Genomic DNA, 19,977 nt, shown 5'->3' on the forward strand with positions numbered 1-19,977 from the left:
GATTGTTGCGACTTTTTCTCAAATTTAGAAAATACCATTCAGTAAACTTGTACATGCACACTGTAAGATTTGTATGAAAATGTATTATTTATTGATCTGAAACTTCAGTCAGTGATCCACTGTATTTAACAAACAGGTTGTAACGCATTGAAATAAAATATTAGGGCTTAATGTTCTATTAATATAACCTTCTTCCATGCTTAAGGTGTGAAAGTTAGACGTTTTGTTGAATATTTTTCCATCAAAAAAGATGTTAAAAAAATCGATTCGGCTGCCTATTGAATCAATTCAAGAATTGCGTGATGTAGTATCTCGATATATTGCCAAATCGAATTTTTTAACACCCCTAGTATTTTCTAAATTTGAGTAAAAAAAAATAAATAAAAAATTGCAACAATCGACTTCTAAATTCGTATCGGGATTAATCGGTATCGAATCGCATCGTGACCTATGAATCGTGATACGAATCGAATCGTCAGGTACTAGGCAATTCACACCCCTAGAACGCAAAATGTTTTGCGAGGGAACGCAAAGTTCTTTTTTTTTTTTAAATATATATCATGTCACCTTAGGGGCTCCGTAGTAGTCGTTGGTCCCATATTTTTTTTTTAAATAAAAGGGAAGAGAGGCGTGAGGTGCAAAAACATCATTTAGTTCCACTAACGTGGTTTTCAGCAATAATTATTCTTTGGTGGTGACCATCAAAGCACTTTATAACAACTGTTTTTTGCTTTGCCATTTCCTGGCATTCAGCACTTCTCATTGGAGCCGAATAAGAGTCCCATCACGGCACCCACTCTCATCCGGGGGAGGAAGGAAACAGAAGGTGATAAGGAGTTAAGGACGTTGAGAATAGGAAGGGGCTGATGAAGGCTGTTCATATAAGTGGGGAAGTGGGGCATGAGAAAGGGCTGCACCTTCGGGGTGTCGAAGCACTTTCGGATGCCAGTGTGAAATAATGTTTCCTATATGTAACCCAAAGGAATGGAAGGCAAGGCTTGCACATCAAAGTGAGCGCTTCCCTGACGGAATGTCCACGTGGGAATTGCGTGAGCGCTTTGCAGTGTGGAAATGAAGTTGAATGTTGGCTCGAAGAGCATCTGTAGGTGCGTTTCCATGACCCTCCGTTTTGCGCAAAAGGCATGTTTGGCAAAAGTCAGCTAGTAATGGAAACATTTGCGAAAAAAAACTCTCAAATATCGCAAAAACGTTTTTGCGCTCTCGTGAGGTGCTTTTTGAGACGTATCGAAAAAGAAGTATTTCGCAAAAGTGTAATGGAAACACTTTTTGAGCATTAGTAGTCATGTGACACCCGCCCGGTCACGGCGGAAAGGACTGTAACATGTTGTTTATGTGTATTTTTTATTAAACTTGCAATAACTATTTGTTTTGAGAATGAATAATATCGGTTTTGTATTTTAGTTGTACATGCTGAAGTGATTTGTATCGGCCACTGCACGTCAAAAGAGAGAGAGAGGTGGAATCGAGCGAGTCTCCTTCGAGAAGTTGAAGGAGAGGAGAGCTTGAAATCGTGTCCTGCCATGTCTGGTTAATTTAGCAGAAAACATCAGAAACTTTTAACAATTTGTAACCCGCCTTTTACCCAACATTTTAGGATTACAGGAAGTAGGAAGTACGGTGCCACTCGCTTTCGTGTCAGAACTGTTTGCCGACTGCCGAGGAAAACACACAACAACACCAACACTAAATGCCCGAAACCGCCCGATGAGGGGTGAATGTTTTTTAAAGTAATATAACTACACCGGGCGTCCGTCTACGGTAAACATCATGATAGGGCTGGGTATTGCCGCCTACCTCATGATACGATACGTATCACGATACAGGGGTCACGATATGATACGTATCACGATACAGGGGTCACGATACGATACGTATCGCGATACATATGTATCCCAATACTTGATCTTCAAGGCGATACGTATCCTGATATTTTACATGAATTTATTTACATTTTACAATAACAGTCATATGTATACCTAAAGGATATGTTTATTATGCTGGATAACAAAAATGTTTTTGTTAGTAGCTGTTCTGGTTTACTACCAAGCGGCATGCCTGGTCTAAATGTGTACGCACTGCAGAACAAGGAGCCGTTTTCACAGACACACCAGGAAAATGTATTAATAGGCATGAGCCGGTATGAGCAAAAATATTAAAGTATTAAAATTACAGCTCTAAAATGTGCTTATTTGAAATTTTTGGGGAAATAAAAACAGCATTTGCTTCATGTAACACATTCTATTTCGTTTTTAAATAAAATATAGGAAAATTGGTACATTAAGACACGTGCTATGTTAAGTTTATAAGTAAATAAATGTTGATATTCTTCCTTTGCTTTCATTTTTCTTAGCAAGACACGGTGTCCAATCACTGGTGAGCTATTTTTGCATTAATTGAAGGCAATTAACTTCAAAGACACTGCCGATTTTTATTATTTAGGTACAATGCAAGCTCCAAAGGCAAATTTTAACGGCCAAATTAAAGTTAACGAACAATATCGATACTGACACATGCGTATCGATACGTGTATTGTAATGAGGCCCGCAACGATATATTGCCATATCGATTTTTTTTAGCTCACCCTTACAACATGAGCACCTCCGACAGAACAGCGAGGTCTCGCGAGATGAGACATTCCGAGAATTGCGCCTCAGAAGCAAAACTCTCTTCTAAACTCTCTTTTATCGAAATAGTACAATATCGCTTTTATTTTTGCGAAAAAGGGTCACGGAAACGCACCTTGTGCGTGCACTTACCTTGCGGCAAGCCGTCCCACACGTCCAACCAGTCGTACTTGCAGTCGCCCTCTCCCACTAGCAGCGGGTCATTCTCCAGGTCAAAGGTGAGGAACGTCAGGCTGATTTCCATGTGGGCCGGAGCGATGATCATGTAGGAGCACTCCAGATTGTGGGGGTATTTGTCAGGGAAGCCCGGTGACTCGATCATGCCGGAGCTACTGGTGAAATTGCGGAAGCAGAATTCTGACCCTGAAGATGAGACAAAGATGAGACGAAGCCGTCCGTCATAAAAGAACATACAGATCAGACGCGAGCCAATGGATCAAACCGAAGGAACATCTGACTTGCAGATGAAGTTCTTCACTGACATCTTACAGCGTATCCAACGCTACGTATGACATGAAGACAACCCGCCGCCCCAGCAGGCCTGCCAATCACGAGCACTCTGACACAGCATCATGCAACTTTTGCGTCCTAAAAATCGATTTCATTGTTTCAAGATGTGAAGAAAGATCTGTTACTCATTCCAGCTTCCAAGCAAATGTGTTTTTTTTTTTTTTTTTTTTTTTACAGGAGGTAATTTGACACGCTTCGTTTTTGAGGACTTCAGTGGTGCTTCTGACTTCTGAGCGTTTGCATACATTCCAAATAAATGTTCTCAACTGCTTCCAATGCTCTCTGCGAGGCTCGCCCTTTTTCTCATGATGTCAAACATACCACAGACCTTGTGTCATGGCTCTAAGTGAGCCCTTTGCGGCAGCTCCTCATCAGCGATGCAGATTTATTCAATCGGGGCCACTGTGTGGCTCACCTTGAGTGTCTGCAGCTGCACCAATCCTGACATCTACCCACATCGGCTAATCCACCGTTTGTAGACGTGCGCCTATAAATGGGTTGATTCACGAGCCTCTGCTATATTCACTAGGGCTGGGTATTCCCGCCCACCTCACGATACGATACGTATCACGATACAGCGGTCACGATACAATACGTATCGCGATACAGCGGGCACGATACGATACGTATCACGATACAGCGGTCACGGTACGATACGTATCACGATACAGCGGGCACGACACGATACGTATCGCGATACAGCGGTCACGATACGATACGTATCGCGATACAGCGGTCACGATACGATACGTATCGCGATACATATGTATCCCAATACTTGATCTTCAAGGCGATACGTATCCCCATATTTCACATTCATTTACTTGCATTTTATAACAACAGTCATATGTATACCTAAAGGATATGTTTATTATGCTGGATGACAAAAATGTTTTTGTTATTAGCTCTTCTGGTTTAGCACCAAGCGGCATGCCTGGTCTAAATATGTACGCACTGCAGAGCGAGGAGCAGTTTTCACAAACACACCGGGAACATTTATTAATAGGCAAGAGCCGATATGAGTAAAAATATCAAAGTATTAAAATTACAGCTCGAAAATGTGTTTATTTGAAATATTTGGTAAAATAAAAACCTTTTTTTCATGTAACACATTCTATTTCATTTTTAAACAAAATTTAAGAAAATTGGTACATTAAGACACGTGCCATGTTACGTTTATAAGTAAATAAATGTTGATGTTCTTCCTCTGCTTTCATTTATCTTAGCAAGACACAGTGTCCAATCATTGGTGAGCTATTTTTTGCATTAATTGAAGGCAATTAACTTCAAAGACGCTTCTGGTTTTTATTTTTTTAGGTACAATGCAAGCTGCAAAGGCAAACGTTAACTGCCTTTTGAAAGTTAACAAGCAATATCGATTCTGATGCCTGCGTATCGATACGTGTATTGTAATGAGGCCCGCAACGATATATTGCCGTATCGATTTTTTGAGCACACCCCTAATATTCACCTTCATCGTCATCTTTTTTTTTTCAACGCAGGTTATTTGGTTGCATTACACGTTTTATGCTATGCTGAAAGTGGTGAAGTTGATCGTCTTGATTGTATTTTACAAAGTTCTGCATAACAGTTCAGAGGAGAGTTTTCCTGACCAGTGAGTCAACAGCCGCATGCAAATGTACAAAAAGCAGCATCAGGAGCTCAGACATGTTAATAGCAACATTCCTGCAGCAGCATTCCAACGAGGCACCAGTCTTTATTATCAGGCAGACCTATAAAAGTGGTGGTGTGTTCTGCTCTCGCCTACGCTTGGTAATGGCAGAGGGAGCCACCTTATTTAGCCCAGGGACAAGTGAACAACTTCAGGAAACCAACACCATGTTTTCTGCTGTGTATTTTCTTACTCAACTCAACTTTTTTTTTTTTTTTTATCCCAATTCTTTATTTTACTCTCTTCCAAGTGTAAGTTTTACTCTAAAGCTGAGTCTATTTGGTCAATTTACTTGACAGAATTTACTGTGTAGGATTTACTTTTATAGTACAAAATAGTCTGTAGTGCCTGTGGGTGTTCTTCGCATAAATCATGAGTATGCCTTGTTTATGTTTTTATTTCCAGCCCCCAGAAGAGCTTTCCAGTTGCTTTTTTTCTAACAATAAGAAAATAGTGACAACCGATGCCAATGGTAAGAAGCGGGATTAGTTCTCACACATGTACAGAAGGTACTTAATAATTGACATTGGTGCCTGTCTGTTGCGGTGTGTACTTCCATAATTTCTCCAACGTGACATGCCGGAAGCCAGGTCGATGTCACGGAGGGGGATGCCACTGTAGTAAGAACACACCCTCCTTCTTAACTCATTTGCTCCCAAAAACGTATAAATACGTTCTATTTTAAATGTTTTAAATGTCCCAAAGACGTATTTGTACGTTTTTTATGTTTTGTTTTGTTTTTTATCCTAGAGCATACAGAAGGCTTTGATGCAGCCTCTCAACTGCAAAGAACTGTTGAAAAAAAAATGGTAGTTATTGCACAAATGGCCAACAGGTGGCAGCAGAGCAAAGGAGATCAACCAGGGCCATGTCGAAAATAAAAAAGCTCAGTTCCTCACAATTCTAAATAGATTTGTGAATAATGACGAAATGTAGCTTTTTAATACACTTTTTTTTTTCCTGATGAAAGAAGAGACTTGTAATCTTTCTTATGGTCGGTTTCATGTTTTTACAGCAATAGAACACAAAATCCTGTGGGCCTTGCAAAATCAGTCAAAATCCAGTAAAACAGCCGGGAGTGAAGGAGATTGCTTCTGTGAAAATGGCTGGGAGTGAATGAGTTAATATGAGTGACAACCACCTCAGGGTGCCAATCCAGAGACAGTCTATGATGTTTATTGACAAATAGACAAACGAGCATTCATTCTTACGCTCAGAATTTAGATTCTTCAATGAACTTAAATGTGTTGTTTGTTTGCTGGACGAGCATACAAATCCGACACAGGAAGGCCTGGAATGAGACTTGAACCCAACACCTCGGAACTGCGTGGCAAATGTGCCACCCTAAAGTGCACTGCGCTGCCTGCATGCTTGCAATAATCAGCGAGTCGGAAGCGAAGTACATGCACATAATTGCAACCTTCTCATGTGAATCATGTGTTACGAGCGTCTTTGCTTTGTTCTTCCATTTTATTAACATCCTTGTGTTTTCTTCCTCGCCACTGGCATTTTTTTTTTTTTCTTCTTCTTGGCATGTGCGTTCCGTGAGGTGAGTGCGTGACAGCTTCTCAGTGTGTGTGAGACCTAGTAACACAGTAGCCCCGTTTCTTACTGGGTCACAAATCAGCAGTCTGGAGTGGCGAAAACTTCAATATGAGCACAGCTTGACTCCGTGTCTCCAAGCACAGCGCTCCACTGTGTTTGCGTTTTCCAGACGGTGTGCACCAACTGGTCAGTGTGCACGCAGCCGCACACAGTGCAAGGGTGTCTTCTTCATTTGGCACGTATGCATGAGTGCCCTCCTCCTTTTTCGTTAGTGGTCGTTAGTTCACGCTGTGTGAGCACGCCAAAAACAAGTCGCGGAAGCTTCCTCCGTCAACTCCTGCGCACGTGTCCCACCAATACAAGCTCAAGCTTGGCGTGAGCTGTCATTGGCCAAAAAAAGCTGTGCACGGGCAAAGGGGAGGGGTCACGCTGTACGCCAGTGTGAGCTTGAAACGGGAGCGAAAAAGCTGAGTTGCTGGGTAAAAAAAAAAACTCACCCAAGTTTTGCACATGAGTGCCCCCTGATTCACCTCCCATCCAGTCTTGTTTTGTTTTTTTTGTTTTTTTCCCCACTGTTGTGATGTGCAGTCTGCGCTCTCTCCATCTTGTCTGCTGTCTGATGTCTCGGCACCTTTAGTGCACAGTTCCCCGTAGAGGGTTCACCTACGCGCTCACCTCGCTGTCTTGTATCTATCTTGTGTAACTACATCCACCTGCTTGCTTGACACAAGTCAACTACCTAGACACACATATCTCACCCTTCCTGAGCGATGAGAGTTCACTGACAAAAATCTCTCTTAAAACTCATTCACTCGCAGCCATTTTCACAGAAGCAATCCCGGCTGTTTTACAGGATTTTGACTGATTTTGCAAGGCCCATGGAATATTGTGTTCTATTGCTCTAAAAAGATGGAACCTATCAAAAGAAAGATTAAAGTCTCTTCTTTCATCAGGAAAAAAAAAGTATGTTTCTATCTGCTTCCGTTTTGTAGCAATTAGCATTAGAAGAGAGCTAAGTTTCATCAGTTTTCACAAATCTATTTAAAATTGTAAGTAGGGATGTTCGATACCGATACCGATACTGATACTTAGTACTCACCGATACCGATACCAACTGCCGATACCAGTAGTACATTTTGACAAATAAAAAAAAAATCACTAAAAGATATTTTTAAACAAATATATTTCCTTTAATTTTGACAAAAAAAAAAAACAGCACAGTCACTCTTCAATAGTCTTAACGCTCAAAATAAAACACAAAAATGCTCTTTTAGTTTAAGATTCACAATTTTGAAGTATTTCCAAACCGGTGACGTTTTGGTGAAAAACTGCTGCAAGCTAGCGCCACTTACAGGCAAGGAGGACTCGCTTAGCGTCTTTGCCCTCTGCCATCGGTCGCTTGTACTCGTCTGCGTCACGAGTACTCGAGTACTTGAAAAAAGGCTGGTATCGGCCCGATACCGATACCTGGTATCGGTACTTGCCCATCCCTATTATAAGTAATTGAACTTTTTTTTTCTACATGGCCCTGGTTGATCTCCTTTGCTCTGCTGCCACCTGCTGGACATTTGCGGAATAACTACCATTTCTGCAACCGGTCTTTGCAGTTGAGAGGCTGCATCAAAGCCTTCTGTATGCTCTAGCATAAAAAACAAAACAAAACGTATAAATACGTCTTTGAGACACTTAAAACATTAAACAAAAAACATATTTACACGTTATTGGGAGCAAATGAGTTAATGTCAGGATATGTGCAAAAGGTGTGTTCTAAATGAGACACAAAGACACACACAAATGTCAAAGGTCAACATGTTTCAGGAGCGGCAACATATTACTCAGATGCTGATCATACCTCATTATTTCAGTTTGGGCCACAATTGCTTCTGAGCTGACCAGACTTAAACAGTGTTTACTTATTTCATTTACCTTCTTGTTTCTTGGAGGGCGACTACAAATGATGATGACGTAAAGCATTTGAGTCAGTCAGGCGTACATAAACTGTAGCAACACCGCACTGTTGTCAGGCGGGGTCAACGTCCAATCAATGTGACGGCATCAGAAATACATCCAGTGTACACACACAACGTGTGACTGGCGCCCTGGCGAACGGGGGGGTTTTCCAGCCTCTGGCTGCGCTCCCGCCGAGACTACACATGTCACGTAGCGGTCAGCAGTGGTCGCAGAAGGGACCTCGTGCCCTCAAGTGCTTCCCCGCCTTGCCTTCAACCCAGGATTGCCTGCGACGTGCCCCCCCCCCAATACCACTCTAGTAGTGGGGCTTCGAGGGAACTGGGACAAGAGGTAAACTGGTTAAGTCTGCCTCCAGTAGCCGTGGTAACAGCATCAATGGGCACGTGAGGATGGATGACGAATGGATGGGGGCGTTGGGGGAGGGGGTAGTCTGCGATAAATAAAGGGTTAAGAACGCACCAGTGAGAGTAAAGTAGGCCACAACGTTATGGGCATGGGGCTTGGGGTGAGGGGGGCGGAGCATGCACTTTCACTGTACAGCATTTTGGTTGAGGCATACATTGGCGATTGGGAGCCTGCTTTTGGTGGCACAATTTCAGCGATGGTGGAGTATTTACTGGACTTTAATTTATTTAATTCAATGTCCGGTGTAATAACCTCATTTATTGATTGATTGAATTTTTATTTTTTATTTTATTTTTCTTCTTCTTATTATTATTATTATTATGATTAATTCAATCTCTGGTGTAATAACCTTATTTATTGATTGATTGAATTTTTATTTTTCATTTTATTTTTCTTCTTCTTATTATTATTATTATTATTATTATGATTAATTCAATCTCTGGTGTAATAACCTTATTTATTGATTGATTGAATTCTTATTTTTCATTTTATTATTATTATTATTATTATTATTATTGTTATTAATTCAATCTCTGGTGTAATAACCTTATTTATTGAATTCTTATTTTTCATTTTATTTTTATTATTGTTGTTATTAATTCAATCTCTGGTGTAATAACCTTATTTATTGATTGATTGGATTATTTTTTATTTTATTATCTGTTCTCATTGCTGCTGGACATGTAAATTTCCCAGAGGGAGCCATCCCGAAGGGATCAATAGAGTCAAGTCTAAGTCTAAGTCTATTCTGTCATGGTGGATGTGGACTCAAAACGGGCATTCCGACATGGAAATGATGAGCATGCGTGCACACAAAAGCACAAATGTGCTCAGGACCACACACACATGCACATGTTGACACAAACCACTTAACACTCCCTGGAGTAGTTACACTCATCAGCTTATGTAACAAGGTTGAATGAGCCAAACAACAAGTCAGTCGTCTCTCTCTCTCTATCTCTATCTCTCTATCTATCTATCTATCTTTTACGCTCGCACTCCCCAAACAAGATGACCAGTGTCTGGCCCTCGGAAGCAATGTGTTGGGGTCAGCCTGAGCTCTAAGCGGTGCTGTCTGGATGTCAACACGCGCGCGCGTCTCACAACACATGTAATTGTGTCCTGAGATGTCGATCTGTAGAAAGGCGCGCCTGTTAACAACACTTGTACATCAAAGAGCTTTCCAAGTGATTACCAAAGGAGGTAAACATTTGGCTCAAATAGCTCGCTGGCTATTTACGTGTTCGGAAAAGGTACAGCCGAAATGTTAGACTGTAATCACCTGAAGAGTGAAAGTGATTTAAATGCAATTGCTTTCTTTCTGGTGAATAAACATTTGTTCATTCAGTTGGGAAGTGTCGTGTGTGCGTGCGCGTGCGTGCAGGCGTGGCTGTGTTTGTGTTTGCTGCCTGACAAAAAAAAAACTATGATGATAACGAAAGTGCAGCAATTAACACACATCTTATCATCAACATCATTCTTCGCCGGCATGATCATCATCACCATCGTCATCACATCATGATCATCATCATCATCACCATCAAAATCATCGTCATCGTCATGGGTCTCAATATTATATGATTCTCCTAAAGCTACAGTTACTACTAATGGGATTACATCACAGAGTTTTACTTTACAAAGGGGAACAAGACAAGGGTGCCCAATTTCTCCTTTATTATTTGCTATATTTATTGAGCCGCTTGCATTAGCTATACGTCAGGATAGACGGATCCAAGGAATCCACTCCGGGACAATAGAACATAAAATTAATCTATATGCCGATGATATATTACTCTATTTAGAAGAACCTGCTATCTCGCTAGGGGAAGCATTTAAATTAATAACTAAATTCTCTCACTTATCAGATTACTCTATTAACTGGACAAAATCAACATTATTACCTATTACAGAAAATTCATGGAATCCTACAAGTCAGGATCCACACTACTCCTTTCCTACAGGTAATTTAAAATACTTAGGTGTTAAAATTTCACCTAAGTTAACTGAATTAACTTCTTTAAATTTTTCACCATTATTGGATAGTATCCGTAGTGACCTGGAGCGCTGAAATAATCTTCCGATCTCTTTAATAGGACGGATAGCTACTATAAAAATGAAAGTTTTACCAAAGATTAATTATTTATTTTCAATGATTCCATTTAAACCTACGTCTAACTGGTTCCAATCGCTGGACTCTGCTATCATAAAATTCTATTGGAATAAAAAAAAAGCCAAAATTAGTCTATCTACTCTTCAGGAAAGTAAATCTAAAGGAGGTTTAGAGGCACCAAACTTTATGTACTATTATTTAGCTAATCAACTACAATATCTTGTGCTATGGACACAACCCAACAGAGATACTAACTGTTGGTTGGAATTGGAGCAGAAGGATTGTAATAATCTTAGACTGTCAGATTTACTCTTTATTACAAAATCAATAAGACGACATAATTGTTTTAAAAACCCAATGATAGCCGCCACCCTGACTGCCTGGTGGAAGGCATTAGAAATTACAAACTCCCAATTGGCGCCCTGTGGGCTCTCTCCCATTTGGCATAACCCCGACTTTCAACTTAATAATCAGTCGTTCCATTTAAGCCTATGGGAGCAGAAAGGAATTACACACCTTCATCATCTTTTCTCAGATAATAAGTTTATATCGTATACAAACTTGGTCCAGAAATATGAAATAAAAAAGGGAAATTTCTTACATTATCTGCAAGTTAAAAATATGGTTAAGAAACAAATCCCAACACTTCAGGATACGCTCCAACTGCCTGTCTTAGCTAAAGATATTATAAAGCTTTCTCCAACAACAATAAAGAAAATATCAAAAATATATAAGTTATTTTTATACACAAATAAAACGTATTTACCGACTTTAAAATGGGAAAAAGACTTGTCTATAGTTCCGGAACCAGACTTTTGGACCCAAATCTGTGAAAATGTATTTAAAATGACCAAACAGACAAATTTGCAACTTATCCAATATAAGATACTTCATAGAACATATATTACACAATATATGATGAAAAAAATGGGACTCTCTGACTCCGACATTTGTCTCCAGTGCTCACAAAACACTGCCGATACTTATCTTCATGCTTTATGGTCATGTACTCCAGTGCTGCATTTCTGGACTAAAATCTTGGGAAAGCTCGCTGATATATTAAACTGTAGGCTTCCTTTATCTCCAAGACTGTGTTTACTAGGTGACTTAACAATAACTGAGCTACCATGTAAACAATCTCAATCTATATTTATAGCCCTTACTATTGCTAAAAAAATAATCCTTGTCAATTGGAAAAATAAACAATCTCTAAATATCGACCACTGGTTAAACTTACTAATAAATTATATCTCAATGGAAAAAATCTCTGCCTTAAATAAAAATCAAGTATCAAGATTTAAACAAATATGGTCTATGTACATAGAATATTTTAATCTCAATTTGGCAACTTAATCCTGCCAAGATTCTGCCTGTTAACGAGAGCCACCACATCGTTACAACTTCTGTTTTCGCTGCTCCTGTATTTGGTATTTTGTATCTGATTGTTTTTATTTTTATATAGTCAGGAACCTAGTTGCTGCTAGTGGGCTCGAGCTTACCACACTATACGACACTATACTCAATAACTCCTTAAGATCTGCTTCCCCTGGTGCCCGGGGCGGTGCCGTCCCGGCGCGGTCCGCTGCTCCGTGCCCGGCGGCGCGGTTCGGGGTGGGTGGGCCTCCGGTGTGCCCCGTGGTTCCCTCTCCCCTCCCCCTTCCTCCCCCCCGTCGCCTCTCCCTCCTCGCCTCCTCCCGCCCATCCTCCTCTGCCTCCCGGTCCCTTTTCCCTTGTCGCCCTCCCTCCTCCTCTTCCCCCCCCGCCTCCTGCCCTGCAGCCGCCCTTTCGCCTTCTTGTCGTCTTCTCCCCGCTTCCCCCGCCCCCCCCCCCTTCCCTGTCTGCCCTGCGGCCCCTCCCCCTCCCTCTCCCTGGGGCTCCCTCCCCGGCCCGGGCGTCGGGCTCCGGGGGCCGGGCGAGGGTTTGGGGCCTGCCCCACTCCGGTATAACTCCTGGCGCCCCGGGCGGGCTCCGGTGGCCGGTGGGCTGTCCGGTAGCCCTGCTGCGCTGGCTGTCCGCCCATTGTGGTGCCGGGTGGATGAGGTGGGGGGCGGGTGGGGCTGGGGGTGCTGGGGGGCGGGCGTGCCACCTACACCCGCCGGGTTGGGTGAGGCCCCGCTGGTCGCTCCTCTTACTCACTTCACTAGCTTGCACTATACACTTTGTAAATATACACATAGGGCACACAACACATTTCTTGGTGGGGTGGGGAAGGGTGGAAACACCGTCTTCACCCTTCAACTCCCCTCCAATTTTAATGCACCTCACGTCCAAGGGGAGGGGTGAGTTGGGGCGGGGAGCCATCAGAGGGGATGGACTGCAGTGCCTGGCAGCGCTGTGGTCCCCCCCATTTGTGTCCCTGCCCCACCACTTTGTCCCTCCATTCCCTTTTTTAATGCACCACACATATACATATTCATTTTTTTGGGGGGGATACGGGTGTGTCGGAGTAGGGGAAATTTTTTCCCTCTGCTCCGACTCACCTGCTCCCAATTTTAATGCACCACACGCACACACTTGTATATACACTGGGTGGGGCCACATTCACGGTGTAAGGGTAGAGCTCGCCAGTCGGCGAGCTGGCGGACTCAGTAACAGGGTTAGGTGTCACTAGTACTCTGGCGTGACGACCGGGGCCTCTCCCCACCGGGCTCGGTGTTCTGGTGTTCCGCCTTCTCCCCTGGTGCTTCCTCCTCTGCTTCCCCCCTCCCGCCGCTGTGCAAATCTCGCGCGGCTGGAGGTGGGGTGGGCACATCTTCCCTCTCTGCGCTGCTGCCCGGTGCCGGTTTCCGGGGGGGGGGGGGGGTTGGGGGGTTCTCGCGGGGGGCCGGGTTCGCGGGGGGGGGGGGTGGCGGCCGTCGGGGGGGGGGGCGGCTTGTTTGGGGGGGGGTGGAGGTATGGGTGGGTGGGGGGTTGGGTGCTGGGGGTCGGGGTGTGTTCGGGGGTTTGGGGGTCGGGGGTGGTGGGGCCTGGGTCGTGGTGGATGGCGGGTTTGGGTGGGGTGCGGGGGGGGTCGTGGGGGGGGTGGGGGCTGGGGACCGGTGGGGCGCTGTGGGGGCCCGCTGGGCCTCGTTCTGCGGCCTTGGGCTCGGGGGTGTGGGCCGGGGCTGGGGCGGGGGTGTTCCGGGTGTCTGGGTCGGCTCGCCGACCGGTGTCCGCTCGGGTGGCTTGGGGGTGGCCTTGGTGCTGCCGCGGCCTGGGGATTCCGGGGGGGGGGGGGTGCTCGCTTTGCTGGACCGCGGTTGACGGCTTCTTTCTTTGGTGGTGGTCCTTATGCATGCCAGATCCGTCGCACCAGCATCTACTGAAACTCAACAGAAGTACCCTCTCCCTCCCACAGCCCCTTGAATCAGTTGGTGCTGGTGTCTGTGGTTCTCACTTTGCTTTATCTATCCTTCCCTCCTTCCTCTCTTTAGTTTTTCCTCTGGTCACTTGAGATCTTAATTTATTAGAAGTATGAGGTTTCTGGGGTTGGCATAAGACTCTGGTTTTGTAACCACACAGGAGGGGTCTCGTTGGTGCTGGACTTCACTTTGATGGATTGGATGTACTGGCTTCTATTGATCTCACTCTGCCTTATCGATCCTTCCCTCCTTCCTCTCTTTAGTTTTTCCTCTGGGCTCTTGAGATCTCGCTAAATTTGCTGGAATTTAGAGGCTTCCGGGGTTGGCGTAAGACTTTGATTTTGTAATCATGGGGAAGGCAGGAAGTGTTTGGTCGGTGCTGGATGTCACTTTGATTTACCTTTCTTTTCTCTTTATTTCTTTTTTTTTTTTCCTGACCTTTTCTCTGGTCTCCTGACCATTTAAATCTCACGACTCTGGCAAGATTCTGAAGTACCTGGTTAAGGCGAAGGGTAATGGGATATTTATAAGGTTTTAGGTGAATGAATGAGTATAAATTTATACGTATTTGCACGCACGCACACGCACGCACGCAAACGCACGCAAACGCACACACGCAAACGCACGCACGCACGCACGCACGCACGCACGCACGCACGCAAACGCACGCACGCAAACGCACGCACACATACACAAAAAAAAAAAAAAAAAAAAAGAGCAATGATGACAAGACGTTGAATCGGTAAGACTACCGAATGAACAATTCTGAGCTCTTAGAAAAAAAAAAAAAAAAAAAAAAAAAAAAAAAATCATCGTCATCATGATCATGATCATCACCATCAATATCTATCGTCATCATTATCATCATCACCATCACATCAATATCATCACCATTATCACCATTATCATCATCATCATCATCACCATCATCATCACCACCATCATCATCACATCAATATCATCATCATCATCACATCATTTTCATCATCATCACCGTCTTCATCATCATCATTATCATCATCATCATCTTCACCATCTTCATCATCATCATCATCATCACCATCATCTTCACCACCATCATCATCATCATCATCATCTTCACCATCTTCATCATCATCATCATCATCACCACCATCATCATCACATCAATATCATCATCATCATCACATCATTTTCATCATCATCACCGTCTTCATCATCATCATTATCATCATCATCATCTTCACCATCTTCATCATCATCATCACCATCATCTTCACCACCATCATCATCATCATCATCATCATCATCACATCATTTTCATCATCATCACCGTCTTCATCATCATCATTATCATCATAATCATCTTCACCATCTTCATCATCATCATCATCATCACCATCATCTTCACCACCATCATCATCATCATCATCATCATCTTCACCATCTTCATCATCATCATCATCATCATCACCATCATCTTCACCACCATCATCATCATCATCTTCACCATCTTCATCATCATCATCATCATCATCATCATCACCATCTTCATCATCATCATCATCATCACCATCATATTCACCACCATCATCATCATCATCATCATCATCATCATCATCATGTTCATCACCATTCATCGTATTGCGAGTCAATTTCACTACTCATCTCTGTTGTCATGCATTTATCGCTCTCCGCCCACACATTGAGGACCAATCATACTGAGTGAAACCGCCCACTCGAGCTGCAAGCCGACACCTACGTGTGCTCGCAGTATCACACATCTGGTGAATGCTGCAAATGTATGCCCCGATCTTCTTAAAACCATGGAAATATGCTGTGTTTATGTGTAAAGCTGGATTTAACACTGCAGGTCCAAGGGCACATTTCTACTCTAACGCCAGTTTCAATGTGCATTTCCAGCCACACATATCTCATATGGCTCTTTACGCCAACGAACCACATGAAAGGACGCACATGTGCAGACGCCCAATGCGCGCAGATAATTCCACAAGCACTGACAACACAGATGAAAATACTGACAGTAAATAAAATATTACAAATACGAAAAACATGAGGATAACCTCAGCATTATTCCATAGACAATTATTTTGCAAAACATTTCCAACACAGCTCTCATCAACCATATTTAGCGCAACTTTAGTTGCCTATGCTTTCGTGGTAGATTTGCAGCTGGTGATTTTTCATGTGGATATTAGTGATTAGTGGAATTCAATTATCCCCTCCGTGAGCCGGTACCTTAACGTGGTGGAGGGGTTTGCGTGTTCCAATGACCCTAGGAGCTATGTTGTCTGGGGCTTTATGCCCCTGGTAGGGTCACCCATGGCAAACAGGTCCTAGGTGAGGGGCCAGACTAAGAACGGCTCAGAAGACCCCTATGATGACGACGATATTTGGAGAAGCGTTTCCCTCGCCCGGACGCGGGTCACCGGGGCCCCCCTCTGGAGCCAGGCCTGGAGGCGGGGCTCGCTGGCGAGCGCCTGGTGGCCGGGCCTGCACCCATGGGGCCCGGCCGGGCACAGCCCGAAGAGGCAACGTGGGTCCCCCTTCCCACGGGCTCACCACCGGTGGGAGGGGCCAAAGGGGTCGGGTGCAGTGTAGGCTGGGTGGCGGCCAAGGGAGGAGACCTTGGCGGACCGACCCCCGGCTACAGAAACTGGCTCTTGGGACATGGAATGTCACCTCTCTGGCAGGGAAGGAGCCCGAGCTGGTGTGTGAGGCAGAGAAGTTCCGACTAGACATAGTCGGACTCGCCTCCACACACAGCTTGGGCTCTGGTACCAGTCCTCTTGAGAGGGGTTGGACTCTCTTCCACTCTGGAGTTGCCCATGGTGTGAGGCGCAGAGCAGGTGTGGGCATACTTATTGCCCCCCGGCTCGGCGCCTGTACGTTGGGGTTTACCCCGGTGGACGAGAGGGTTGCTTCCCTCCGCCTTCGGGTGGGGGGACGGGTCCTGACTGTTGTTTGTGCATATGCACCAAACAGCAGTTCAGAGTACCCACCCTTTTTGGAGTCCTTGGAGGGTGTGCTGGAGAGCGCTCCCTCTGGGGACTCCCTCGTCCTGCTGGGGGACTTCAACGCTCACGTGGGGAATGACATTGAGGCCTGGAGGGGCGTGATTGGGAGGAACGGCCCCCCTGATCGGAACCCGAGCGGTGTTCTGTTATTGGACTTCTGTGCTCGTCACGGTTTGTCCATAACGAACACCATGTTCAAGCATAAGGGTGTCCATATGTGCACTTGGCACCAGGACACCCTAGGCCGCAGTTCGATGATCGACTTTGTAGTCGTGTCATCGGATTTGCGGCCGCATGTTTTGGACACTCGGGTGAAGAGAGGGGCGGAGCTGTCAACTGATCACCACCTGGTGGTGTGTTGGCTCCGATGGTGGGGGAAGATGCCGGTCCGACCTGGCAGACCCAAACGTATTGTGAGGGTTTGCTGGGAACGTCTGGCGGAATCCCCTGTCAGAAGGAGTTTCAATGCCCACCTCCGGCAGAGCTTCTCCCTTGTCTCGGGGGAGGCGGGGGACATTGAGTCCGAATGGGCCATGTTCCGCGTCTCCATTGTTGAGGCGGCCGATCGGAGCTGTGGCCGTAAGGTGGTCGGTGCCTGTCGTGGCGGAAATCCTCGAACCCGCTGGTGGACACCAGCGGTAAGGGATGCCGTCAAGCTGAAGAAGGAGTCCTATCGGGCCTTTTTGGCCTGTCGGACTCCGGAGGCAGCTGACAGGTACCGGATGGCCAAGCGGAACGCGGCTTCGGCGGTTGCTGAGGCAAAAACTCGGGCATGGGAGGAATTCGGTGAGGCCATGGAAAACGACTTCCGGACGGCTTCGAGGAAATTCTGGTCCACCATCCGGCGTCTCAGGAGGGGAAAGCAGTGCACCGTTAACACTGTTTATAGTGGCGATGGGGTGCTGCTGACCTCGACTCGGGACGTCGTGAAGCGGTGGGGGGAATACTTCGAAGACCTCCTCAATTCCACCAACACGTCTCCTTTTGAGGAAGCAGAGTCTGGGGACTCTGGGGTGGGCTCTCCTATCTCTGGGGTCGAAGTCACTGAGGTGGTTGGAAAGCTCCTCGGTGGCAGGGCCCCGGGGGTGGATGAGATCCGCCCGGAGTTCCTAAAGACTTTGGATGTTGTGGGGCTGTCGTGGTTGACACGCCTCTACAACATCGCGTGGACATCGGGGACAGTGCCTCTGGATTGGCAGACCGGGGTGGTGGTCCCCCTTTTTAAGAAGGGGGACCGGAGGGTGTGTTCCAACTACAGAGGGATCACACTCCTCAGCCTCCCTGGTAAGGTCTATTCAGGGGTGCTGGAGAGGAGGGTCCGTCGGGAGGTCGAATCTCGGATTCAGGAGGAGCAGTGTGGTTTTCGTCCTGGCCGTGGAACAGTGGACCAGCTCTACACCCTCCGCAGGATCCTCGAGGGTGCGTGGGAGTTCGCTCAACCAGTCCACATGTGTTTTGTGGATTTGGAGAAGGCGTTCGACCGTGTCCCTCGGGGAGTTCTGTGGGGGGTGCTTCGGGAGTACGGGGTGCCGGACCCCTTGATACGGGCTGTTCGGTCCCTGTACGACCGTTGCCAGAGTTTGGTCCGCATTGCCGGCAGTAAGTCGGATTCGTTTCCGGTGAGGGTTGGACTCCGCCAAGGTTGCCCTTTGTCACCGATTCTGTTCATAACTTTTATGGACAGAATTTCTAGGCGCAGCCGAGGCGTGGAGGGGTTCCGGTTTGGTGGCCTCAACATTGCATCTCTGCTCTTTGCAGATGATGTGGTGCTGTTGGCTTCATCAGGCCGGGGCCTTCAGCTCTCACTGGAGCGGTTCGCAGCCGAGTGTGAAGCGGCTGGGATGAGGATCAGCACCTCCAAATCCGAGACCATGGTCCTCAGTCGGAAAAGGGTGGAGTGTCGTCTTCAGGTCGGGGATGAGATCCTGCCCCAAGTGGAGGAGTTCAAGTATCTTGGGGTCTTGTTCACGAGTGAGGGTGGGATGGAGCGGGAGATCGACAGGCGGATCGGTGCAGCGTCTGCAGTGATGCGGACTCTGTATCGGTCCGTCGTGGTGAAGAAAGAGCTGAGCCAAAAGGCAAAGCTCTCGATTTACCGGTCGATCTACGTTCCAACCCTCACCTATGGTCACGAGCTGTGGGTCGTGACCGAAAGAACGAGATCCCGGATACAAGCGGCCGAAATGAGCTTCCTCCGCAGGGTGTCCGGGCTCTCCCTTAGAGATAGGGTGAGAAGCTCGGTCATCCGGGAGGGACTCAGAGTCGAGCCGCTGCTCCTCCGCGTTGAGAGGAGCCAGCTGAGGTGGCTCGGGCATCTGGTTCGGATGCCTCCTGGACGCCTCCCTGGGGAGGTGTTCCGGGCATGTCCCACTGGCGGGAGGCCCCGGGGACGACCCAGGACACGCTGGAGAGACTATGTCTCTCGGCTGGCCTGGGAACGCCTCGGGATCCCGCCGGAGGAGCTGGTTGAAGTGGCTGGGGAGAGGGAAGTCTGGGTTTCCCTCCTGAAGCTGCTGCCCCCGCGACCCGACCCCGGATAAGCGGAAGAAGATGGATGGATGGATGGATGGAATTCAATTATCACATTAATTCATTCGCTCCCAATAACGTATAAATACGTTCTATTTTAAATGGATTGAGTGTCCCAAAGACGTGTTTATACGTTTTTATGTTTTTTTTGTTTTTTGTTTTGTTTTTTTAATGCTAGAGCATACAGAATCCTTTGATGCAGCCTCTCAACTGTACATTATGGGAACGAAAA

The 19,977-nt window shown here is 45.9% G+C and overlaps 1 protein-coding gene across 3 annotated transcripts in view; it reads right to left on the reverse strand.

Annotated features, from left to right (window-relative positions):
* Positions 1 to 19,977, reverse strand: part of nrp2a (neuropilin 2a) — a 93,124-nt gene that overhangs the window by 44,848 nt on the left and 28,299 nt on the right. For all 3 annotated transcript variants that reach the window (XM_077512350.1, XM_077512349.1, XM_077512351.1), the window contains exon 4: positions 2,778 to 3,008. In XM_077512350.1, the coding sequence (XP_077368476.1) occupies positions 2,778 to 3,008 (231 nt within the window). The remainder of the gene's footprint in view (positions 1 to 2,777; positions 3,009 to 19,977) is intronic.

This window comes from Festucalex cinctus, chromosome 2 (assembly GCF_051991245.1).
Source record: "Festucalex cinctus isolate MCC-2025b chromosome 2, RoL_Fcin_1.0, whole genome shotgun sequence".
Taxonomy (NCBI): Eukaryota; Metazoa; Chordata; class Actinopteri; order Syngnathiformes; family Syngnathidae; genus Festucalex; species Festucalex cinctus.